We start from the raw sequence: 21167 nt of genomic DNA, 5'->3' as shown, positions 1-21167 counted from the left end.
ACTCCCCCCAAGGAACAGAGTAAAATTTTAATTACCAACCGATATATAGCGGTAATACAAGTATAGATAGAACACACCCCAGTTACAGTCCAGACATATTATCAAGACTCTGCTTTGAAGAGTATATTTCCTGCTGGGTGCCCAATAAGCACATCTTCTAAAGTTCAGTCTGCAGACACCAAAGTTTGGATTTTTCCCCTCTCAGAAGCAATATCGGAGCGCCCCAAGGGTTTTCCAACTGACGCTTTGGCTGTAGGAGGGCCAGTTCAACCTATCGTATCCCATAGAAAGAGGGAGGGGGGGGGGCAGTTCTCCTAGGAACACAACCTCCAATTCCAACGACCAGAAAATAACACAGACGATAGCCCCAGGGCTCAGAGGTGTCCACCAGAAATCACCAATAATATCAGCAAATTCGCAGGTTCGCAGATTCGCAACCGGAGTAGGACATCCAATTCATCCGCAAAGCATCTGGCGCCGAACCCCTACTCCATCCATACAAGTTGCAGCCCAATTATCTAGGCATTACTTTAGCACCGACATCCAGCACAACACATATAGCATGAAGTAAATCACTCAAAAAAAATGAACATCGGGTGACGAAGCAAACATGACAGAGCGGGCAGTGTAGAGCAAGTCCCCAGACATCCGCAAACATCAGGCAGCAGGATAAAGCCAGGGCCGCAACTACCAAGTGGCTTACCAGTTCTTAGGCCCAACACCCAGCACCTCCAGGGCAACGGATCGCCATTCAGCTTGAAAGCAGCAAGCCCCACCTGCAGCCGACCAAAAGCAGGGGATCAGGCCAGGTCACAGGGAACACAGCACATGCAAGTCCTCCAGATATTCGCCGGATATTCGCCGGTTATTCGCCCGGTTATTCGACCAATATTCGCCCGATATTCGCCGGCGGCCGGAGAGTAAGGATCCAGCCACCTCCCATCTACTCCATCCGAGTTCGGCTCACCATGTCTGGGCAAGGGGCGGCAATCTCCTGCGGCTTCGGCTACATCGAGGAACGAGGAACGATGCAGGGAGCGAGGGGAGAGGACGGCCGAGGGAGGAGCGCGGCAAACCTACGTCATGCCGCTACATAGCGAAGGTCTACATAGTCCCTTGAAACATCATTTGTAACATTTTTACACTACAAATCTGAAGTAGCAGATTTTATAATTGCCTTTCTATGATTTTTAGAATAAAATGGCAAAAGGATATGTCAAGAAAAAACTGCCCTATTACAACCAGTTAGTGGGGCATATGGAGCTCCCAGTGGTCAAACTCATTGAGCAAATTGGAGCACATTAGTGCATGTACTCTAGCTTCCTTGCTTGCATAGATTTCTTTTTCTGGCTCACCAAAATCATGATATGCCAGAATTATGACGTCTTAATCATTTCAGTCTATTGGATGCAAGTGGGACTTTAATTTATTTCCCTGTAATTTAGAGTATGACATCATACTTCGTACTTGTAATACGTATGTGTTTAATGTGTATTTTTAGATGTTAATGCGTGCTTCACTTCCTGGCTGATAAATCTGTGGTTGTGGCTCACTGTAGTGTAACTGATATGGTGTCTCGAAAGCAAAAGATCCAGAGCTCCATCGAGCTGTCTTGCTACTTAGGGCAGCAAACTTTATTTGTCTTAAGAGCTTTGACTACTGTACTTAAATTTTCTGCTGTGATTTTGTTTTTTTTAACTTTTTGAACTATTAATTTAATAATTTTATTTTGTTACTGTGCTTCCGTTACTGTATAGACAATGTTCAGATATGGTTTCTGTTTTCTTCATTATTAACATTTTTAATGTTTTTGATCTGTAATATAGTACCTCAGACAATTAAATTCTCATTAAATTCTTTAGAAGTTATAAGCTATTTTGCATACAGGTTTGCTGTAATATGGCACCGGCTTTGCCCATGTAGTTGTGCTCTCTTCTGACCCTGCTTCCACCTTGCAATATCTATTGTAAGTTATTCTAAATAATAATATAGGCTAAGTGAATATGAAATTAACCTACTGTATCGAGGGTCACATGGACCAAGGTTATTACTACTCATTTAAAACCATACAAATAATTATTAAGGGACAGACCATGCAGTGAAATAAACAGTAAGGGAATTGGTTCACCGGTCATAGAAAGAGTATAAAAGAGGAAAACAAACCTAAAGACTCTCGTCCTTGGTGGAAAAAAAACATTTAAGGTAATGGGGGATGGGGTTTTTTAAAACTTTGCTTTTGTGGTCACCTCACTTCTATATATTCTACTGTTAATTATATAGGTAATTCTTTATTTTGCACTTGAAATATTTGCATGTTAAAGGGGTTGTCCTGCCGTTTATATTAACGACACCCAGCACTCTGTTAATCAGCTGTTTGACGAGGAGGCAACGCTCCATATGAGCATTGCTTCCTGTTCATAATACTACGTGTCTTCTCCTGTGGAGCTGTGACGTAGTGTAATTTCAAGTACTTGACCCATTCCAGTAAATGGAGCGAGTACTTGTCATTACACTGCACTTCTGAGACAAAGTGCAGTGTAAGGAAGCTGTGTTCGCATGGATCACTTCTTCCTCTTCAAACAGCTGATTTGGTGGGGGAAGGGGTATCGGGTGTTGGACCCCCACCGATCTAGTATTGATGACCTTTCCTGAGGATAGGTCATCAATATAAATGGCTGGACAACCCCTTTAAAGCATTTTATTCTCTATCCTATACACGTATAATAACGGTCTCTCCTGAACCCCCCCATACACATACATTCTTGACTTGGCCAAGTGTACATGTGCTGTAAATGGGAGAAAACCACTGCCAGACACCTAGGATGAATTGCTAAGGAGACCATTCTATGTGATAGGAAGTTTCTACTAAACCTGACTACAGATGAGTGTTTGTACTCAAAATCCACTAGCTAACCACAGAATTTTATACTCTAAGAGCAGCGCAACTGGACTAAGAAGGCAAAACAGAGAAATGTTATATTTTACAAAATGGTTTATTTTTATATTTTATAACTATAGACTACAATTTGTCTACAGATGAACTTGTGCTTTATGTCTTAAATTATTATTTGGTTACATATTCTAGTAAAGCTTAATGAAAACAGAAAATTAGTATTCGTCTTGCTTGGGCTTGTAATGTTATATCCTTCAATAGTAGGCAAACTAGACGGGGACATTCCTAATTGTATCTTGAGACAGTGCTCTATCAACCGCTGTTCCTATTTGCTATTCTTTGTTAGAATTTCTCCTGGAACATCATTGTTTAGGCAGCACCTCCTCCTCCTCAGTCCATCTTTCATTTCTGCCCTGTCTCCCTTCTATCACTGGTGATTGCATTTGAATCCCTGTATGCCTTACAATTAGTTTGCATTCTGCTTCAGATTCAAAGTTTCTTTTCCACGTTGACATGTGTCGTCTGTTTATAAATGTTTTGTGTCTGGTCTCGTATGCTGCGAAAATCCTAAACGTCGCTTGTCTTTCTGATATCAGCAGTCGCCTGTTATGCGGTTGCAGAAGCTAATTACCGGGTGACTGTTCCTGACAGCGCTAATCCAAACTGCATTTTCTTGTTAATTGTTGATCCAGCCAAAAGAGATTGTATTATTATCCTGAGTGTTAGTATAGAAAGCAGGGGAGAAGTGCGACAAATGACTGTGATATTTAAAATGAGGATGGGTACAGGCTTTGAAAATACAGATCTATGTGCTTCTGAGGACTCATTTGTGTTATAACAATCTATTAAAACATTTTAAATGTTTTCATGTATTCTCATGCCGTAAGACTTGCCTAAAAATGTACAGGTTCCTCCGTGATAGTAGGCCTAGTAGTCTTAATCATCTGAATAGCAGGACATGGTTTCTTCTGCCTATACATGTGATGGGCATATTGTATCTCCTGTTACTTAGCCCCAACATAGGCCTTTTATGGTGGTGTAAAGTTATGCACATTATAAAGTCCATCTGAAGTCTTGATGGATGACATGTTGCTAATTCTGCCATTCCCTTTCAACTTGTTTAGACATCATTGATTCACCTTTTTTTTTTGGAGGGGGGGGATGGGGGGGGAACTCTAACCATATAGGAACATAGGGGAGCAGTTGCCCCTGCACTGGTTATCCCCCCAAAAAGGTTCTTATATCACATAATGTATATAATTAACATGTTTTAGAGTTCTAAATAGATTTTCTGGAATAAATCAAGAGTGCAAGAGTGTAACTTCTTTTAAAGAAAAAAGTCAACTTCCTTTTTTAAACCTCCTAAGAAATTTGTTTAATGTCATGGTCGCCTTTTGGACAAAACTAGCAAATCTAGACAGCTAACATTTGCAAAATATAGCTTTTTCATGTTTTCGGAAATGAGTTGTCAGAACTTTTCAGAACTATCAGTTTCCTTCCTGCCTTTGATGCTATGATTGTTTTGATAGTTCAATCTTCATCTTGTATAAGAGAAGGAGCTATGCTGTCACCATCTCTTTGCATTGGCTTTTTTTCCTATTTTGCTGATTGCTCTCCGAAAAGGCTTCTAGTATTTTTTGGGCTATCCAAAAGCATATATTAACTTAGTTTTATCTGTTTTTAAATATTTTGAGCCATATCTGTAACCTTTATACCATAGTTCAAATTTATTAGATTTTTATTTTTTATTTTTTTTGCTGTTTGGACCTGTAATCTCACTCCTTGGAGATTACCATCTATGTGTCACTCGCTATACTTTCGATCCCCAACTTGTTTGGTTGAACTTCTTGAAGTGCAGTTGTTTTATAAGAGAGATGTATCAGATCATTGACTAGATCTTGTGATGTATATCGAGAAAATAAGCTTTTTGCAGTGTTTGAGCCGAGTGAGCTTCTGAACTACAGTGCCAATTTTTAGCTGTTTAAAGGACTATTTCTCCTGCTTGATATATCTACAGTGGTGTTCTGAGTGGCTTTTGCGCTACCTGGAATATTAAGATAGATATTTAAGAGGATCCACATTAAAGTGACTGTCCCACAGGACCCCCTCTGTGAGATGTATTATCTCCCTACTCTAGGAATACACTTTCCAGGCTTCTCTGGTTCTCTTGTTCAGTTTAGAGTGAACACACTACTCCAATCCTCCTTTCATGTGTGTCTCTTACCTAGGAGGAGGGGGATTAGAGGCTTTATTTGTTCTCCACTTTCCTGTCAAAGGATGTCTAGCAGACACTAACGACAGGACAAAGATTGTGAAATATGGAGGTGTTTTGAGAAATGTATTAAAGGAAATAGTTCACACATTGGGATGTGTCACAATATAAAGTAAAATAGTTCCTCACGTTCCCTATTCTATTGTTTTTTTGGGTTCCATGCCTGAACAGTGGAAAGCAGTGAGTAGGTGTGTTTGTTTTAAATCATCCCATTACACTACGTTAACCTCTGCTACCTAAATGAAAATTGTATAAACCTGAAATTTCTTTTGATGTAGTTGCTTGGTAACAGGCAGCAGGTATCTGTAAAACAGTGAATAGACTGTCACCGATAGGGGAATTAAGAAATGATGTGACATGTTTAGCCACTCTTTACTACATATTGTTATTTCTCTGCGCACATGATAACTGGTAGCTTTGTATTATTTGTGCCTCTGTTGTATACAACAGCCTAGAGCTGTGATGGCTAACCTCCAGAACTCCAGCTGTGGTGAAATTACGACTCCCAGCATGCTCCATTAATTTCTGTAGAGTTCTGAGAACAGCCAAGCAAATGTGCATCTTGGGAGTTGTAGTTTTACCACAGCTGGAGTACCAGAGGTTAGCCATCACAGGCCTAGAGCATCTTTTGAACTAGAATATTTAGGCTCTCTTGATACAAAGTCCATAACTGTCTGCAGACTAGATTTCATGATAATCACACAATTTAAAAGGACTTCAGTGTATCTCCACCTTTGATTAACATATAGACAGTTGTAATATATCTTCATTAAGTTTTTTGCTGTTAAGAGCAGTTACTGAGGCACCCGTGGGTAGGCTGACTGGCTTGCTACCATTGGCTTGCCATGAACACATAATGTGCACCAAATTTCAGTAATATGGCAGCACCAACCGATATTCAGAATGGGTGCTAGCTCCAGATGAGAGGTTCCCCAAATTGTATGACTGAAAAGTAGAGCAGCACTCCATGATTGTGATAAAAAAAAATGGATGTGTTTTTTCCCCCATAAGTGACGCAACGTTTCGGCTCCAACATGAAGCCTTTCTCAAGCTTAATGTTAGAGCTGAAATGTTGCTATTTCCTTTAATACATTTTGTAACTGTGATTCTTTATTTTAATGTGTAGGGGCAATGATACTGACCATTTTTGTAATACATTTTAATAAGTGAAATCGTATATTTCAATTAGAAATATACAGTAGCTCCGAAGTGACCCATTTTATGCCTTAGCAACAGTAAACAATAAAGTAAACATAAGACAGAGAGTGTTGCTAAGACACACAATGGACCACTTTAGAGCTATTTTTTCTAATAGAAATGTATGATTTCAGTAATTAAAGCATATTACAACAATGGTCAGTATCACTGCCCCTGCACATTAACAAAAAAAAAAAGTTTACACTTTAAGTAATGACCATAACTTTTTGTCCATGGTAGCGGAATCCATAAAGGAATTCTTAGATAACCCGGACCTTGTACTCCAAACTTGAAGCCAGAAGTTCGCGCAACACTAGTTAAACAAAAAATTGTTCAAGAATATATATAGATTTTTTCTCTTCAAAGTAGCCCCCTTTTGCTTTGGTGATAGCTTTGCATATTCTTGGCCTTCTCTCAATCAGCCTTATGAGGTGGTCACCGGGAATGGTGATTGTGGAGTCTGTCATCTGACACAGCACTCCGTCACTCTCCTTCTTGGTCAAATAGCCCTTACATAGCCTGAAGGTGTATTTGGGGTTATTGTACTATTGCTAAACAAATGATAGAATTACTAAGCTCAAACCATATGGGATGATATGTCCTTGCAGAATGCTGTGGCAGCCAAAGCACCATCACACCTCCTCCTCCGTGCTTCACGGTGGGAACCACACATATAGAAACCATTTACTCACCTTTTTTGCTTCTCACAAAGACATGGTGGTTTTAACTAAAAGTCTAAACTTTTGACTCATTAGACAAGTACAGATTACTACTGGTCTAATGTCCATTCCTTGTGTTTCTTGGCCCAAACCGTTCTCTTCTTGTTATTGCAGTCTCCTCTGAACGGTTTATGTTGAGATGTGTCTGGTACTTGATCACTGTAAAGTATTTATGTAGGCTCTAATTTGAGGTGCTGTTAACTTGCAGTTTCTGAGGCCGATAACTCTAATGAACTTATCCTCCATAGCAGAGTTAACTCTTGGTCTTCCTTTTCTGGAGTGGTCTTCATGAAAGCCAGTTTCATCATGGCGTTTGATGGTTTTCATGACTGCACTTGATGGTATCTTCAAAGACCTTCATGTCTTAAAGTAATAGTGGTCTGTTGTTTCTCTTTGCTCTTGTTTCTTGCCATAATGTGGATTAGAACAGTAGTAAAATAGAGATAAACACTGTATGGAACTGTGCACCAATCCCTGCACAACACAAGTGATGATCTCAAACACATTATGAAAGCAAGAAATTCCACAAACTAACTCTTGATGAAACATACCTGTTAACTAAAAACCATATCATACCACATAAAGCTGATTGAAAGAATGCCAATATTCTGCTAAGTTTACATCAAAGCAAAAGAGAGCTACTCTGAAGAAACTAAATTATAAAACATTTTCACATCTTCAATAGGAATCCACAATGTGGAAAATAAAAAAAAACAAGGAAGAGGCATGTCTAAACTTTTTTCTGACCAGTCAAGCTGTTGTCACTCACTAGTCTTCTGCCTTGTGTTTCCATTGCTTGACTTCTATGGTCTATGCCCCTGTCCTTATTACAGAAGCATAGGGAGCATGAGTGTTTACGGACATGGCCACATGATTGAAACTGAATTCTGAGATTGCTTGCCACTTCCAAGAGTTTCTTCACTAGGCAACACTCCATTTCATAATTAATACTGTCAGTCCATTTGCTGTGTGTTTTTTTTTTACATGTTTAATTATGTAAAAGGCAATGATGGTGTCAAAATAGGCACACATTGTTAGAACACTTGTCTTAATACTGCTATAGCACAATATCCTCTTTTTTTGTATTATCATGGTGCTTAAATAGTCTTCACACTTGCCCCCTTCTCTTTTGTTTTTTTAACATCACATTATTTAATGGTTGTGCAATTCTTGCCAACTGTAAAATCTGATCTGATTCCAACCTATTCACAAATACAATATATTTCTTTGCCTGCCTAGAGATAAAAGAATTCATTTGAGCAGTGTTATTCTGTGAAGCTTCCACTTGTGCTAGGTGTATTATTTCAGAAGGCACTATGAATCAGGATGACTCGCTAATGATCACTAGTCAGTAATTGCCTCGTTATAAGGTGACATTTAAACCTAAATTATGGTGAACTACGATAAGAAAATTGTCGCAGTGTCATGGATTGGTTTTTCTTTTTTGTCCCTGCTGTACAATAGCAAGTACAAAAGGATATCCCCTATTAAACAGCCAAATGCTGTAGGGGGAAAGCAGAGTTATGTTGGAACCCATCCCTTGCACATTGCTTTCTTAGACACCCGACTGATAGAACACAGTACTGTGTTCTGTTTCCCACTGTGCGTCCGGTGTGTGAGAGATGACACATTGTCTAGTGTAACATAAATCTATGATTAAAAGCACTGTCTGGCAAGTAATGGCTCTCAGTATGCTACAGCTATTTGAAAGTGTAATTCAAGGGATTTAAATTTTTCGTGTGGTGGAAAGATCTTTTTTTTTCGGCAGGACTTCAGAGTCTTAACAACTTGTAGATAGCACTCGTATACCTAATATCATATGTCGCTGTTATTTAAAGAAATATGTGCATAGTATCTCAACTTTTCTTGATATGTTGGCAAAAGTACTAGATTTTGCCTTTTTTACATGCATTTAGGGGGGGAAAAATTGAAGCTAAATGTTTACATATTTGGGATTCAGTTTCACCAATTTCTCAATTCATGCTAACCAGGTAATATGTCTATTCATAGATGGAAGTAGCTTTTTAAAGGCTATGACCACATTGACTTTTTATTGTTTATTAGCTTCCTAAATGCAAAATTTAGCAACTTTCTAAGTAGTCGTCTTTCAAAAATTGACTGCTATTTTGCTTCTGCAGAACATGTGTCCTACACCCGTCTGGTGAATCTGACAAATCTGTCAAAGCACTGCTCCTGTTACTGATAGTTCTCTCTGCTCTCCCCCACCTTTTCTCAGTATTAGAGATAGAGGCAGTATGTTTTACATGGAAGATGTGTGAATGGGAAGGGGAGAGAGAACTTAAGGAGGGCACCTCATAAAGGCTGTATGTGTGGCACACACATGACAGTTTGCAGGGGGAAAGCGGCAGCATCCTGGACACACAGATCCAGCATGCATTGCTAGGAGGGACACCCCCACATGAGAAAAGTCTAAAACTAGGAGAAGGTTGCAAACTGAATGTTAGGGAGTCTGAAAATTAATAAAGTAATGAAGATTGCAAACTAAAACTTGTTTTATTTATTAAGGTGTCTACTAGGTACTAAATATTAAAGGGGTATTCCAGTTGTTTGAAGTTATCCCCCATCCACAGGATAGGGGATACACTATTAGATCGGTGGGAGTCCTACCACTGGTCGGGAATGCGACCGGCAGCACCATTCATTTTAGTGAGGCTGCAGGAGGTATGGGGCCCCCGTTCTCATGATTGGTGAGGGTCCCAGTGCTAGGACCCTCACCAATCTAATATTTATCTTCTATCCTGTGGATAAGGATACTTCAAACAACCAGAATACCCCTTTAAAACCGTACGAATTGATGTTGTAAGTTAAAGGGGTTATCCCATCATAATGATCACTGTTAAATCTGTTAATGATTTGACAGTGATAATTTTTGTAAATATACTTTATTAACAAATTCCCACCGATTAGGATAAAATTCATCCCCACTTACCTTATTGTTGTGACTCGGTCTCCCCTGGTTACGGCCACCGCTCTTCTCCAAAATCCCGATGGTCGCGCTTGCCCAGAAGACGCCTTGTTTTCTCCGGGCCGCTCTCTGTCCTGAACGCGCACGCTGCCGCGCATGCGCGACGGTGACTTCTTCCCGGCCAGAATAGTACAGAGCTGCGAATGCGCACGCCGGCTCTGTACTATACTGGCCAGAAATAAGTCACCATCGCGCATGCGCGGCGGCGTGCTCGTTCAGTCCAGCGCGTGGCCCGGCCGGGAGAAGACTTCAATCAAGATGAAGCCCGCCCCCAGCCAGAATCCAGGAAGTGAACGCGCGGTGGGAGCAGGTAAGTATAAAAACGCAAAGTGGGATAACCCCTTTAAACACCCATGAGCTATTTCTTCACTGTTTCTCCTTTCCCTTTTTTCTTTTTGTCATTTACAGTACTATGAAAATTACTGAGCAAAGTGCCCAGAAGAGATCAAAGTTGTCCAATAATTATGACAATTTTTATGGCTTATTACATACCTTTTGAGAACATAAAATGATGTACCTCTAAAGATGTTGATATTTACTTGAGGTGCACTTCAGTATTTTATGTCATGGCTGATGTCACAGTGCTTCATACTTAGGTCCCTTGCACACGACCGTATGCCCTCCGAGATATATACGGTCCGTGAGCGGGCCATATGTCCCGGAGCGGCATTGTTCGTGTGCACAGGAGCACACAGCATCATAGATTACAATGATGCTGTGGACATCGGGCTGCCTGTGGGACTAATGTCCCGCACTCATACGATCTTATGAGACTCTACGGTGAACAGAAGCCACTGTATGACAACACTCTGAGGCATCCGTTAAGATATACATATTGCAAAAAGATGATGTGACCTCCTTCCTTAAAGGGGTTGTCTGCTTTATTTGTGACCTACCCTCAGGATAGGTTATCAATATCAGATCGGCAGGGATCTTACTCCCAGGACCCACGCTGATCAGCTGACTTACCTGCTAGTAGAAGCAACCGCAGCAGTAAGCAGGTGTAATTACATTCCAATGTCCCCATTCATTTAGATTGGATGGCTCTATAGTATTCACATGAATAGGAAGGAGCCGTCCCATTAAAATGAATGGGACGGCTTAACTATAATTATACCTGCTCGCGGATGCGGCGGCGGCGGCGAGCATATAAACTATGAAGAGCATTCGAGCCAAAGCTGCTTTCTCTGAACGATGGGGGTACGAGGAGTCGGCCCCCAGCCGATTTGATATCGATGACCCAAGTATAGGTCATCAATATAAAAATAAAAAAGACAACCTTAAGGACCTTGCCATTTTTGCAAAACTGACTTGTGTCACTTTATGTGGTAATAATTTTATAACGCTTTTACTAATCCAGGCCATTCTGAGATTGTTTTCTCGTCACATATTGTACTTCATGATGGTGGTAAAATTGAGTCCAAAAATGTCATTTTTATTTATAAAAAAAATACCAAATTTACCCAAAATTTGGAAAAAGTTGCAAATTTACATTTCTCTACTTTTATAATAGATAGTAATAACTCCAAAAATAGTTATTACTTTACATTCCCCTTATGTCTACTACATGTTTGGATCATTTTGTGAATGCCATTTTATTTTTTGGGGACATTAGAATGCTTAAAAGTTTAGAAGCAAATCTTGAAAATTTTCAGAAATTTTCCAAAACCCAATTTTTAAGGAGCAGTTCAGGTCTGACGTCACTTTGTGAAGCTTACATAATAGAAACCACCCAAAAATTACCCCATTTTAGAAACTACACCCCTAAAGCTATTCAAAGCTGGTTTTACAAACTTTGTTAACCCTTTAGGTGTTTCACAAGAATTAATGGAAAATGGAGATGAAATTTCAGAATTTCACTTTTTGGGCAGATTTTCCATTTTAATAAAAAAAAAATTCTGCTAACAAAGCAAGTGTTAACAGCCTCTATATTCACTACCTATAAACACAACTCTATATTCATTACCCTGATACTGTAGTTTACAGAAACACCCCATATCTGATCGTAAACTGCTGTACGGGCACACGGCAGGGGGCAGAATGAAAAGAACGCCGTATGGTTTTTGGAAGGCAGATTTCACTGGAATAATTTTAAGCTGCTGTGTCACATTTAAAGACCCCCTGATGCACCCCTAGTGTAGAAACGCCAAAAAAGTGACCCCATTTTGGAAACTATGGGATAGGTTGGCAGTTTTGTTGGTACTATTTTGGGGTACATATGATTTTTGGTTGCACTATATTACACTTTTTGTGAGGCAAGGTAACAAAAAATAGCTGTTTTGGTACTGTTTTTATTTTTTGTTATTTACAGTGTTCATCTAACAGGTTAGATCATGTGGTATTTTTATAGAGCAGGTTGTTATGGACGCAACAATTGTTTGTTTCAGTTTTGTATAATAGCATTTTATTTAGTGTTTCCATATTCTGAAAGCCATATTTTTTTTTTTTTTTTTTCGGCGACTGTCTTGATTGGTACTATTTTAGGTTCCAAATGAGTTTTTGATCGCTTGGTATTATACTTTTTGTGATGTAAGGTGATAAAAAATTGCTTTTCTTTTTACACACTTAAAATTACAGTGTCCACCTGAGAGGTTAGGTCATGTGATATTTGTATACAGCAGCTTCTTATGGACTCAGCAATACCTAATATGTATACTTTTTGTATTTAAGTTTTACACAATAACAGCATTTTTTAAACAAAAAATCATGTTTTAGTGTCTCCATAGTAAGAGAGCCATAATTTTATTTTATTTTTTGGGAGATTGTCTTAGGTAGGAGCTATTTTGCGGTGTATATGACTTTTTGATCACTTGATATTACACTTTTTGTGATGTAAGGTGACAAAAAATGGCTTTTGACACCGTTTTTATTTTTGTTTATTACGGTGTTCACCTGAGGGGTTAAGTCATGTGATATTTTTATAGAGCAGGTTGTTATTGACGCGGCGATACCTAATATGTATGCTTTTTTATTTATTTAAGTTTACACAATAACATCATTTTTGAAACACGTTTTAGTGTCTCCATAGTCCGAGAGCCATATTATTATTATTTTTTGGGGTGATTGTCCTAGGTAGGGGCTCATTTTTTGCAGGATGAGGTTACAGTTTTATTGGCACTATTTTGGGGTGTATAGGACTTTTTGATCACTTGCTATTACACTTTTTATGATGTAAGGGAAGAACAAATGGCTTTTGACATGGTGTTCACCTGAGGAGTTAAGTCATGTGATATTTTTATAGAGCAGGTTGTTACAGACCCGGCGATACCTAATATGTCTACTTAAAAAAAATATATATACATTTTTTACATTTAACATAATAAAATTATTTTTGAAACAAAAAAAATCATGTTTTTGTGTCTCCTTATTTTTTAGGCGATTGTATTAGGTAGGGGCTTTTGCGGGATAAGGTGACTGTTAGATTGGTACTATTTTGGGAGGCATATGCCTTTTTGATTGCTTGGTGTTGCACTTTTAGTGATGTAAGGTGACAAAAAATAGCTTTTTTTAGTACATTTTCTTTCACGGTGTTCACCTGAGGGGTTAGGTCATGTGATAGTTTTATAGAGCTGGTCGATACGGACGTGGCGATACCTAATATGTCTACTTTTGTTGTTTTCCCTATTTTTTTTACTATTTTTTTTACTTTATTTTGGGAAAAGGACGCTTTTTTTTCCACTTGAAACTTTACATTTTTTTGTAAAGCTTTATTTTTTTTACTTTTATTCACTTTATTATTTGTCTCACTCTGGGACTTCAACATTACAGGGTCTGATCTCTGTTTCAATGCAGCAAAATACATCTGTATTGTGCTGTATTGAACTGTTAGTCTCTTACACTGTAAGACGCCTACAGTTCCCTAGGAGACCCATCCTGGGGGCTGGGCCTCTTAGGCCTCCGTACATGTCGGGTCCCAAGACAAACTAGTTTTTTTAAGGCTACTTTCACACTTGCGTTCAGAGCGGATCCGTTTGGGGTCTGCACAGACGTATCCGCTCATATAATGCAGACGATGGGATCCGTTCAGAACGGATCCGTATGCATTATATATAAAAAAAAAAAAAATCTAAGTGTGAAAGTAGCTCGGACGGATCCGTCCAGACTTTACATTGAAAGTCAATGGGGGACGGATCCGTTTGAAAATTTAGCCATATTGTGTCAACTTCAAACGGATCCATCCCCATTGACTTACATTGTAAGTCTGGACGGATCCGTTTGCCTCCGGACGGCCAGGCGGACACCCGAACGCTGCAAGCAGTGTTCAGGTGTCCGCCTGCTGAGCGGAGCAGAGGCCAAACGCTGTCCAGACTGATGCATTCTGAGCGGATCCGCATCCACTCAGAATGCATTAGGGCCGTACGGATGCGTTCGGGGCCGCTTGTGAGAGCCTTCAAACGGAACTCTAATATGAAAGTAGCCTTAGTTTTGCCATCAGCATTGTTACTTGACAGTTGAATAGAATTAATTTACATCTAATCATGCAATTTCTTTTTTTTTTTTTTTCTGTAGGTTGAATGTAAGAAAGCACAGCCTAAAGAGGTTATGTTTCCTCCTGGAACGAGAGGAAGGGCGAGAGGTCTCCCCTACACTATGGATGCATTCATGCTGGGGATGGGAATGCTGGGTAAGTGCTCCTACTTTATTTATAGCTTTCTAATTTCCCTTTTCATAAATTTCACAGTATGTTTGGAGGTGTTATTACATATTTGCGATACTTGCACTTTTTTAATACAGAAAATGAATTCCTTCAGATGGAAGGAAAAATCTTTCACTTAAAATAAGATTGTCTGCTGGAGGGAATGAAGCTTTAAAATATGACTTTAATCAAGTTCTGTAACTTATAAGAACTTTTGTCACAATCAAGATGTCAGTGTCTATACAACAGATTAAGTGTACATTTTGCAGTTTAAATAAATGTGGTTTGACATCTGCTACACTTTATTTTTGGTAATTCCCTGTATACTGTATATTAATGGTTATGCATATTGTATAGCATTTGCCCTCAATGTGTAACCGCCAGTTCTATCTACTACAAGATGAAAGGATTGAATAAACAAAATGTAAATGTTCATATGAAAGGCTACGTAGAAGAAAGGCATTAAGATAGTGCCTCCCGGTGCCTGTTTGATGTCCCGCCCACACAGGTCATTGGGCAGCCAATTGCTGGCCTCAGCAGTACTGCTGAGGTCTTTGATTGTCTGCAGCAGTGACGTGATGTGTTTGAGACATCACCTCTACAAGCAGAAAAATAGCGGTGGGGAGGACCATTGCACAACACAGAAAGTAGCAGGGTAAAAAGGGGTAAGTATCGCTTTTTTGTTATTTTATCTTATTTAGGGCTCTTTCACACTTGCGTTCTTTTGTTCCGGCATAGAGTTCCGTCGTCGGGGCTCTATGCCGGAAGAATCCTGATCAGGATTATCCCCATGCATTCTGAATGGAGAGAAATCCGTTCAGGATGCATCAGGATGTCTTCAGTTCAGGACCGGAACGTTTTTTTGCCGGAGAAAATACCGCAGCATGCTGCGCTTTTTGCTCCGGCCAAAAATCCTGAACACTTGCCGCAAGGCCGGATCCGGAATTAATGCCCATTGAAAGGCATTAATCTGGATCCAACCTTAAGCTAAACGTCGTTTCGGCGCATTACCGGATCCGACGTTTAGCTTTTTCTGAATGGTTACAATGGCTGCCAGGACGCTAAAAAGTCCTGGCAGCCATGGTAAAGTGTAGCGGGGAGCAGGGGAGCAGTATACTTACCGTCCGTGCGGCTCCCGGGGCGCTCCAGAGTGACGTCAGGGCGCCTCACGCGCATGGATGACGTGATCGCATGGACACGTCATCCATGCGCATGGGGCGCACTGACCTCATTCTGGAGCGCCCCGGGAGCCGCACGGACGGTAAGTATGCTGCTCCCCACTACTACTATGGCAACCAAAACTTTAATAGCGTCCTGGCTGCCATAGTAACACTGAACACATTTTGAAGACGGATCAGTCTTCAAATGCTTTCAGTTCACTTGCGTTTTTCCGAATCCGGCGTGTAATTCCGGCAAATGGAGTACACAACGGATCCGGACAACGCAAGTGCGAAAGAGGCCTTACAGTTTCTGCTTGAGTTTTTATTTAAAGAGGTTGTCCATTTCCAAAATCAACATTATTTTTATGTGCTCCTAACACCCCTCATCATGCATGTACAGTGGATCTAAAAAGTCAGGTTTATGTGATGTAAAAAAATGAGACAAAGATAAATCATTTCAGAACTTTTTTCACCTTTAATGTGACCTATAAACTGTACCACTCAATTGAAAAACAAACTGAAATCTTTTAGGTAGAGGGAAGAAAAAAATAATGTGGTTGCATAAGTGTGCACACCCTCTTATAACTGAGGATGTAGCTGTGTTCAGAATTAAGCAATCACATTCAAAACAATGTTAAACAGGAGTCAGCATACACCTGCCATCATTTACAGTGCCTCTGATTAACCCCAAATAAAGTTCAGCTGCTCTGGTTGGTCTTTCTGACATTTTGCAAAAACACATCTGAAGTCTCCCAAAAGCATGTGGAAAAAGGTGTTATGCTCTGATGAAACCAAGGTTTAACTTTTTGGCCTTAATTCCCAAAAATATGTTTGGCGCAAAAACAACACTGCACATCACCAAAAGAACACCATACCCACAGTGAATCATGGTAGTGGCAGCATCATGCTTTAGAGCTCCGGCGCAGCATGGCAGTGCACTGCGAAAGGCCGCTGGACTAAATGTCCTGCATGTCCGACTTTTTAGTCCGGCGGCCTCTCACCGCGAACTGCCATACTGCGCCGTAGCTCCGCCCCGTCCCCATTATAGTCAATGGGGATGGAGCGGTGGCACGGCGAAATAGCGGAAGAACTGATCCGATAGGGTGAACAGCCTGTCGGATCCGTCCTGCCGCAAGTGTGAAAGTAGCCTTAGTTAAGCTAGAGGGAATTATGAACCATTCCAAATACCAATCAATATTGGCACAAAACTTTGAACAGGAACTTCATCTTTCAGCGTGACAACGACCCAAAGCATACATCCAAATCAACAAAGGAAATGGCTTCACCAGAAGATAATTACAGTTTTGGAATGGCCCAGCCAGAGCCCAGACCTGAATCCGATTGAAAATCTGTGTGCACAGGAGATGCCCTCCCAATCTGACAGATTTGGAGTGTTTTTGCAAAGAAGAGCGGGTAAATCTTGCCAAGTCAAAATGTGCCATGCTGATAGACTCATACCCAAAAAGACTGAGTGCTGTAATATAATCAAAAGGTGCTTTAACAAAGTATTAATTTAAGGGTGTGCACACTTATGCGACCATATTATTTTTTTTTTATTTTTTTTCTTTCCTCTACCTAAAAGATTTCAGTTTGGTTTTCAATTGAGTGGTACAGTTTATAGGTCACATTAAAGGTGGAAAAAGTTCTGAAATGATTTATCTTTGTCTCATTTTTTTACATCACAGAAACCTGACATTTTAACAGGGGTGTGTAGACTTTTTATATCCACTGTATATGCACCCAATACTTGTTTTTCATGTCTGTGCTGTTTCCCGCGTCTGGGCATCAGACTATCCTAGTAAATCTGCTTACTTTCCCAGTTTCCTGTTTTGTTGAATACATAACTTTATTGATAAAGCCTGGCTGCACTGCAGAGTGATGAGTCACAGGCTGGCCATGGCCACCACTGTTCAGTCTGCAGGATCTACTCCCACTACATGTGGCCATGTTACTGCACACAGACATGAATCTTACTAGTCTATTTCTCACTTACTGTAGTGTCTAAGGCTACTTTCACACTGGCGTTTTGGCTTTCAGTTTGTGAGATCCGTTCAGGGCTCTCATAAGCTGTCCAAAACGGATCAGTTTTGCCCTAATGCATTCTGAATGGAAAAGGATCCGCTCAGACTGCATCAGTTTGCCTCCGTTCCGTCTCCATTCCGCTTTGGAGGCGGACACCAAAACGCTGCTTCCCTTACCATCTTGCATGATACTGCCCACTCAGCATTTTTTTATTTTTTTTTGCTCAGCCATTGACTTCTATGGGTTCCAAGTCTGCATTTTGAGGACCAGAATAGGACATGTTCTGTCTTTTGTAGGACTGCCATATGAATGTGGAAAGCACACTAATGATGTCCATGTGTTTTCCATATCTGTATGTCAGGTCTGAAAAACATAGAACATGTGCTATTCTGGTCCTTAATATGCAGACTTAGGACCCATAGAAGTCAACAGTGACCTCCACAGTTCCCCCGAATAACAGTGACCTCCACAGTTCCCCGAATAACAGTGACCTCCACATTTCCCCGACTAACAGTGACCTCCACAGTTCCCCGACTAACAGTGACCTCCACAGTTCCCCGACTAACAGTGACCTGCACAGTTCCCCGACTAACAGTGACCCGCACAGTTCCCCGACTAACAGTGACCCGCACAGTTCCCCGACTAACAGTGACCCGCACAGTTCCCCGACTAACAGTGACCCGCACAGTTCCCCGACTAACAGTGACCCGCACAGTTCCCCGACTAACAGTGACCCGCACAGTTCCCCGACTAACAGTGACCCGCACAGTTCCCCGACTAACAGTGACCTCCACAGTGCCCCCAAATGCCATTCACACTGTTCCCAGTGCCATCCAATGCCCCCCAAGTGCCATTCAGTGCCCCCCATGTACCATTCAGTGCCATTTATACTTGTATTATAGTCTAAGTCCTCTAAGGCCTGTAGTTCCTCCTTTGTGCAATTTAGGCTACTTTCACACTTGCGTTCTGGGTTCCGCTTGTGAGTTTCGTTTGAAGGCTCCCCTGAACGGATCAGTACATCCCCAATGCATTCTGAGTGGATAAGGATCCGCTCAGAATGCATCAGTATGGCTCCGATTCGCCTCCGTTCCACTCAGGAGGCGGACACCCAAACGCCCAACGAGGCGTGAAGGAGGCCATCTACGTAAAAATGGAGAAGCCAAGCTTGAATAGAGGTGGGGGGGTTAGATATCTATTGTCTGCCACATACAATGCTGTCTTGACACCTTTTTCTGGGAAGTCTTTATCACCTACTGACTCCAATTAGGATAATGGAATCAACACCTTTGACCCAATGCTGGGTATAATTACCAGATGTGGATTCAGTTACATATTTATTCCCAGAATTTTTGTACAATCACTCAGAATTGAGAAAGCTTGTTGGAAGAATGAGTGAAACATTTTCAAGAAATCTACAGTACGTCCAGTTGCCTTGAATTATTCTTACAGATACAATATGGTGTAATTTCAAACGGATCCGTCCCCCATTGACTTTCAATGCAAAGTCAGGACGGATCCGAAATATAATGCAGACGGATCCGTTCTGAACGGATACCACAGTTTGCATTATAGGTGCGGATCCGTCTGTGCAGATACCAGACGGATCCGCTCCGAACGCAAGTGTGAAAGTAGCCTTAGGGGAGCAGAATATAAGTGTGTCGTTTCCAATTCAGTGCTCACTAGATTAAAAAATACATCAGTGCAATTTGTGTCACCTACAGTTGGTGTCTTTGTGCTTTTTTTCTTTAATGCAGTGAAGGGACCCTCACCCAATGCTGGCTCATTTCGGGCAGCTAAACTTTGTAATAATTGGACGTCTGCAACCATCTCCGCAGGAACCCCCATTTCCTGGCTCTGTTTTTTCTCAATCTTACGAAAATGTTTAAATCACCTAAGTTTCCGCACAAATAAGTTGATATCCACTAGAGTTTTAAAAAGATTAAACTTAGGTGTGGGGACAAATGAAAGCCCTTTTCCCAAGATCTTTGTCTCTGGATAGGTAGATTGTTGTTGGCTGTTGTTGAGAGCGGTTCCATAGAGGATACGATGGATTGAGATCTAAAAAAACCATGATTACCTCTACTATATTGATCCCTTTGTAGTTCCTTCTACCCCGACCTCTCCCTCTCGACAAATTTTTCTTACTTCCCATATTTTGTTCCTTATCCGACTCAGAATGTTCTGTTTCTGTTGAGGACGAATCTGTGTCCCTTTCCACCGTCTGCCCCCTTTCACTAAGGCCTCGTTCACATCACCGTTATTCCTTTCCGTTCTCCGGCTCCGTCAAGGAGCAGGAGAACGGAATGGACGGATTCTGCAGATAACTGAGACCTAACTGAGCGTAACAGAGCCTAAAGACCCCATAGACTATAATGGACTCCGTTCGGTGTCTGCTCAGAACATGATTTTTGAGCGGCGATGAAAGTCCTGCATGTATAGGCTTTGTTTTCTCTAAAGTCCGCCAGCTCACGTGTAAATTGTTTGTGCTTCATCTCTTTCAGATGGTATTGAAATTTCTCTAATGACGCCTGCAGTTGTTTTTCTTTTGTCCCAAATTCCGCCTCCTGGGCATAGAATTGAGTGATAGTAATGTGTTCTTTTTTAATTTCTTATCAAGACCTTCTAGTGTTAACCGTTCTTGTTCTACTAGAATTTTCATGAAACGGAGGGAACTATTTGTTGCCTCTTGTTCCCATTTGGTCATTAGGACAGCATTTCTGCATCTAGCAGCAGAAACCAGTGTTATTCTTAGACTCCTTGGTACGATATTGTGTTCGAGATAATGTTCTAAGCTCTGAACTTCCCACCAGGAAAGAATTCATGCAGAAAGTATATTAGAAAGTTCAACCACTTTAAAGGGTTTGTGCAACTCTTTACAAGTGATGGTCTATCCTATCTGATTAGCTGATTGGTTTTGGGAAAAGGCCCCTTAAATAAGCAGAATGTGTCCCAAGGCAGATAAGACACCATGCTGTATTAAAATATAACAAAAAAGTATTCACTTCAACTTCATCTTACAAAAAGAAATTCTGGAAAATGTTTTTTTTTTATGCTTTAACATTTAGATTTACGGTTGAAATCACCTTTTCTCTTGCTTAGCTTTTCTAATAAAATCTGTATTTCATTTTGAAAACTATACAGACAGATTGGACCCTTTGGACTTGCCTAGTATTTTTTTTTTCATGACCTTAGGACTTCATTAATGGGGATCTCTTCTAGTTTCATATCAGCATAGAAGTGCTTATGTCTGGATCTATTCTGTGTGCCAACCAACTAATTTCT

General features: G+C 40.6%; 1 protein-coding gene across 3 annotated transcripts in view; it reads left to right on the top strand.

Annotated features, from left to right (window-relative positions):
- Window positions 1-21167, top strand: part of MSI2 (musashi RNA binding protein 2) — a 653102-nt gene that overhangs the window by 484049 nt on the left and 147886 nt on the right. For all 3 annotated transcript variants that reach the window (XM_044285054.1, XM_044285053.1, XM_044285055.1), the window contains exon 9: window positions 14577-14691. In XM_044285054.1, the coding sequence (XP_044140989.1) occupies window positions 14577-14691 (115 nt within the window). The remainder of the gene's footprint in view (window positions 1-14576; window positions 14692-21167) is intronic.

Source organism: Bufo gargarizans, chromosome 3, assembly GCF_014858855.1.
Source record: "Bufo gargarizans isolate SCDJY-AF-19 chromosome 3, ASM1485885v1, whole genome shotgun sequence".
NCBI classification, from domain to species: Eukaryota; Metazoa; Chordata; class Amphibia; order Anura; family Bufonidae; genus Bufo; species Bufo gargarizans.
This window is presented reverse-complemented; position numbering and strand designations above follow the sequence as displayed.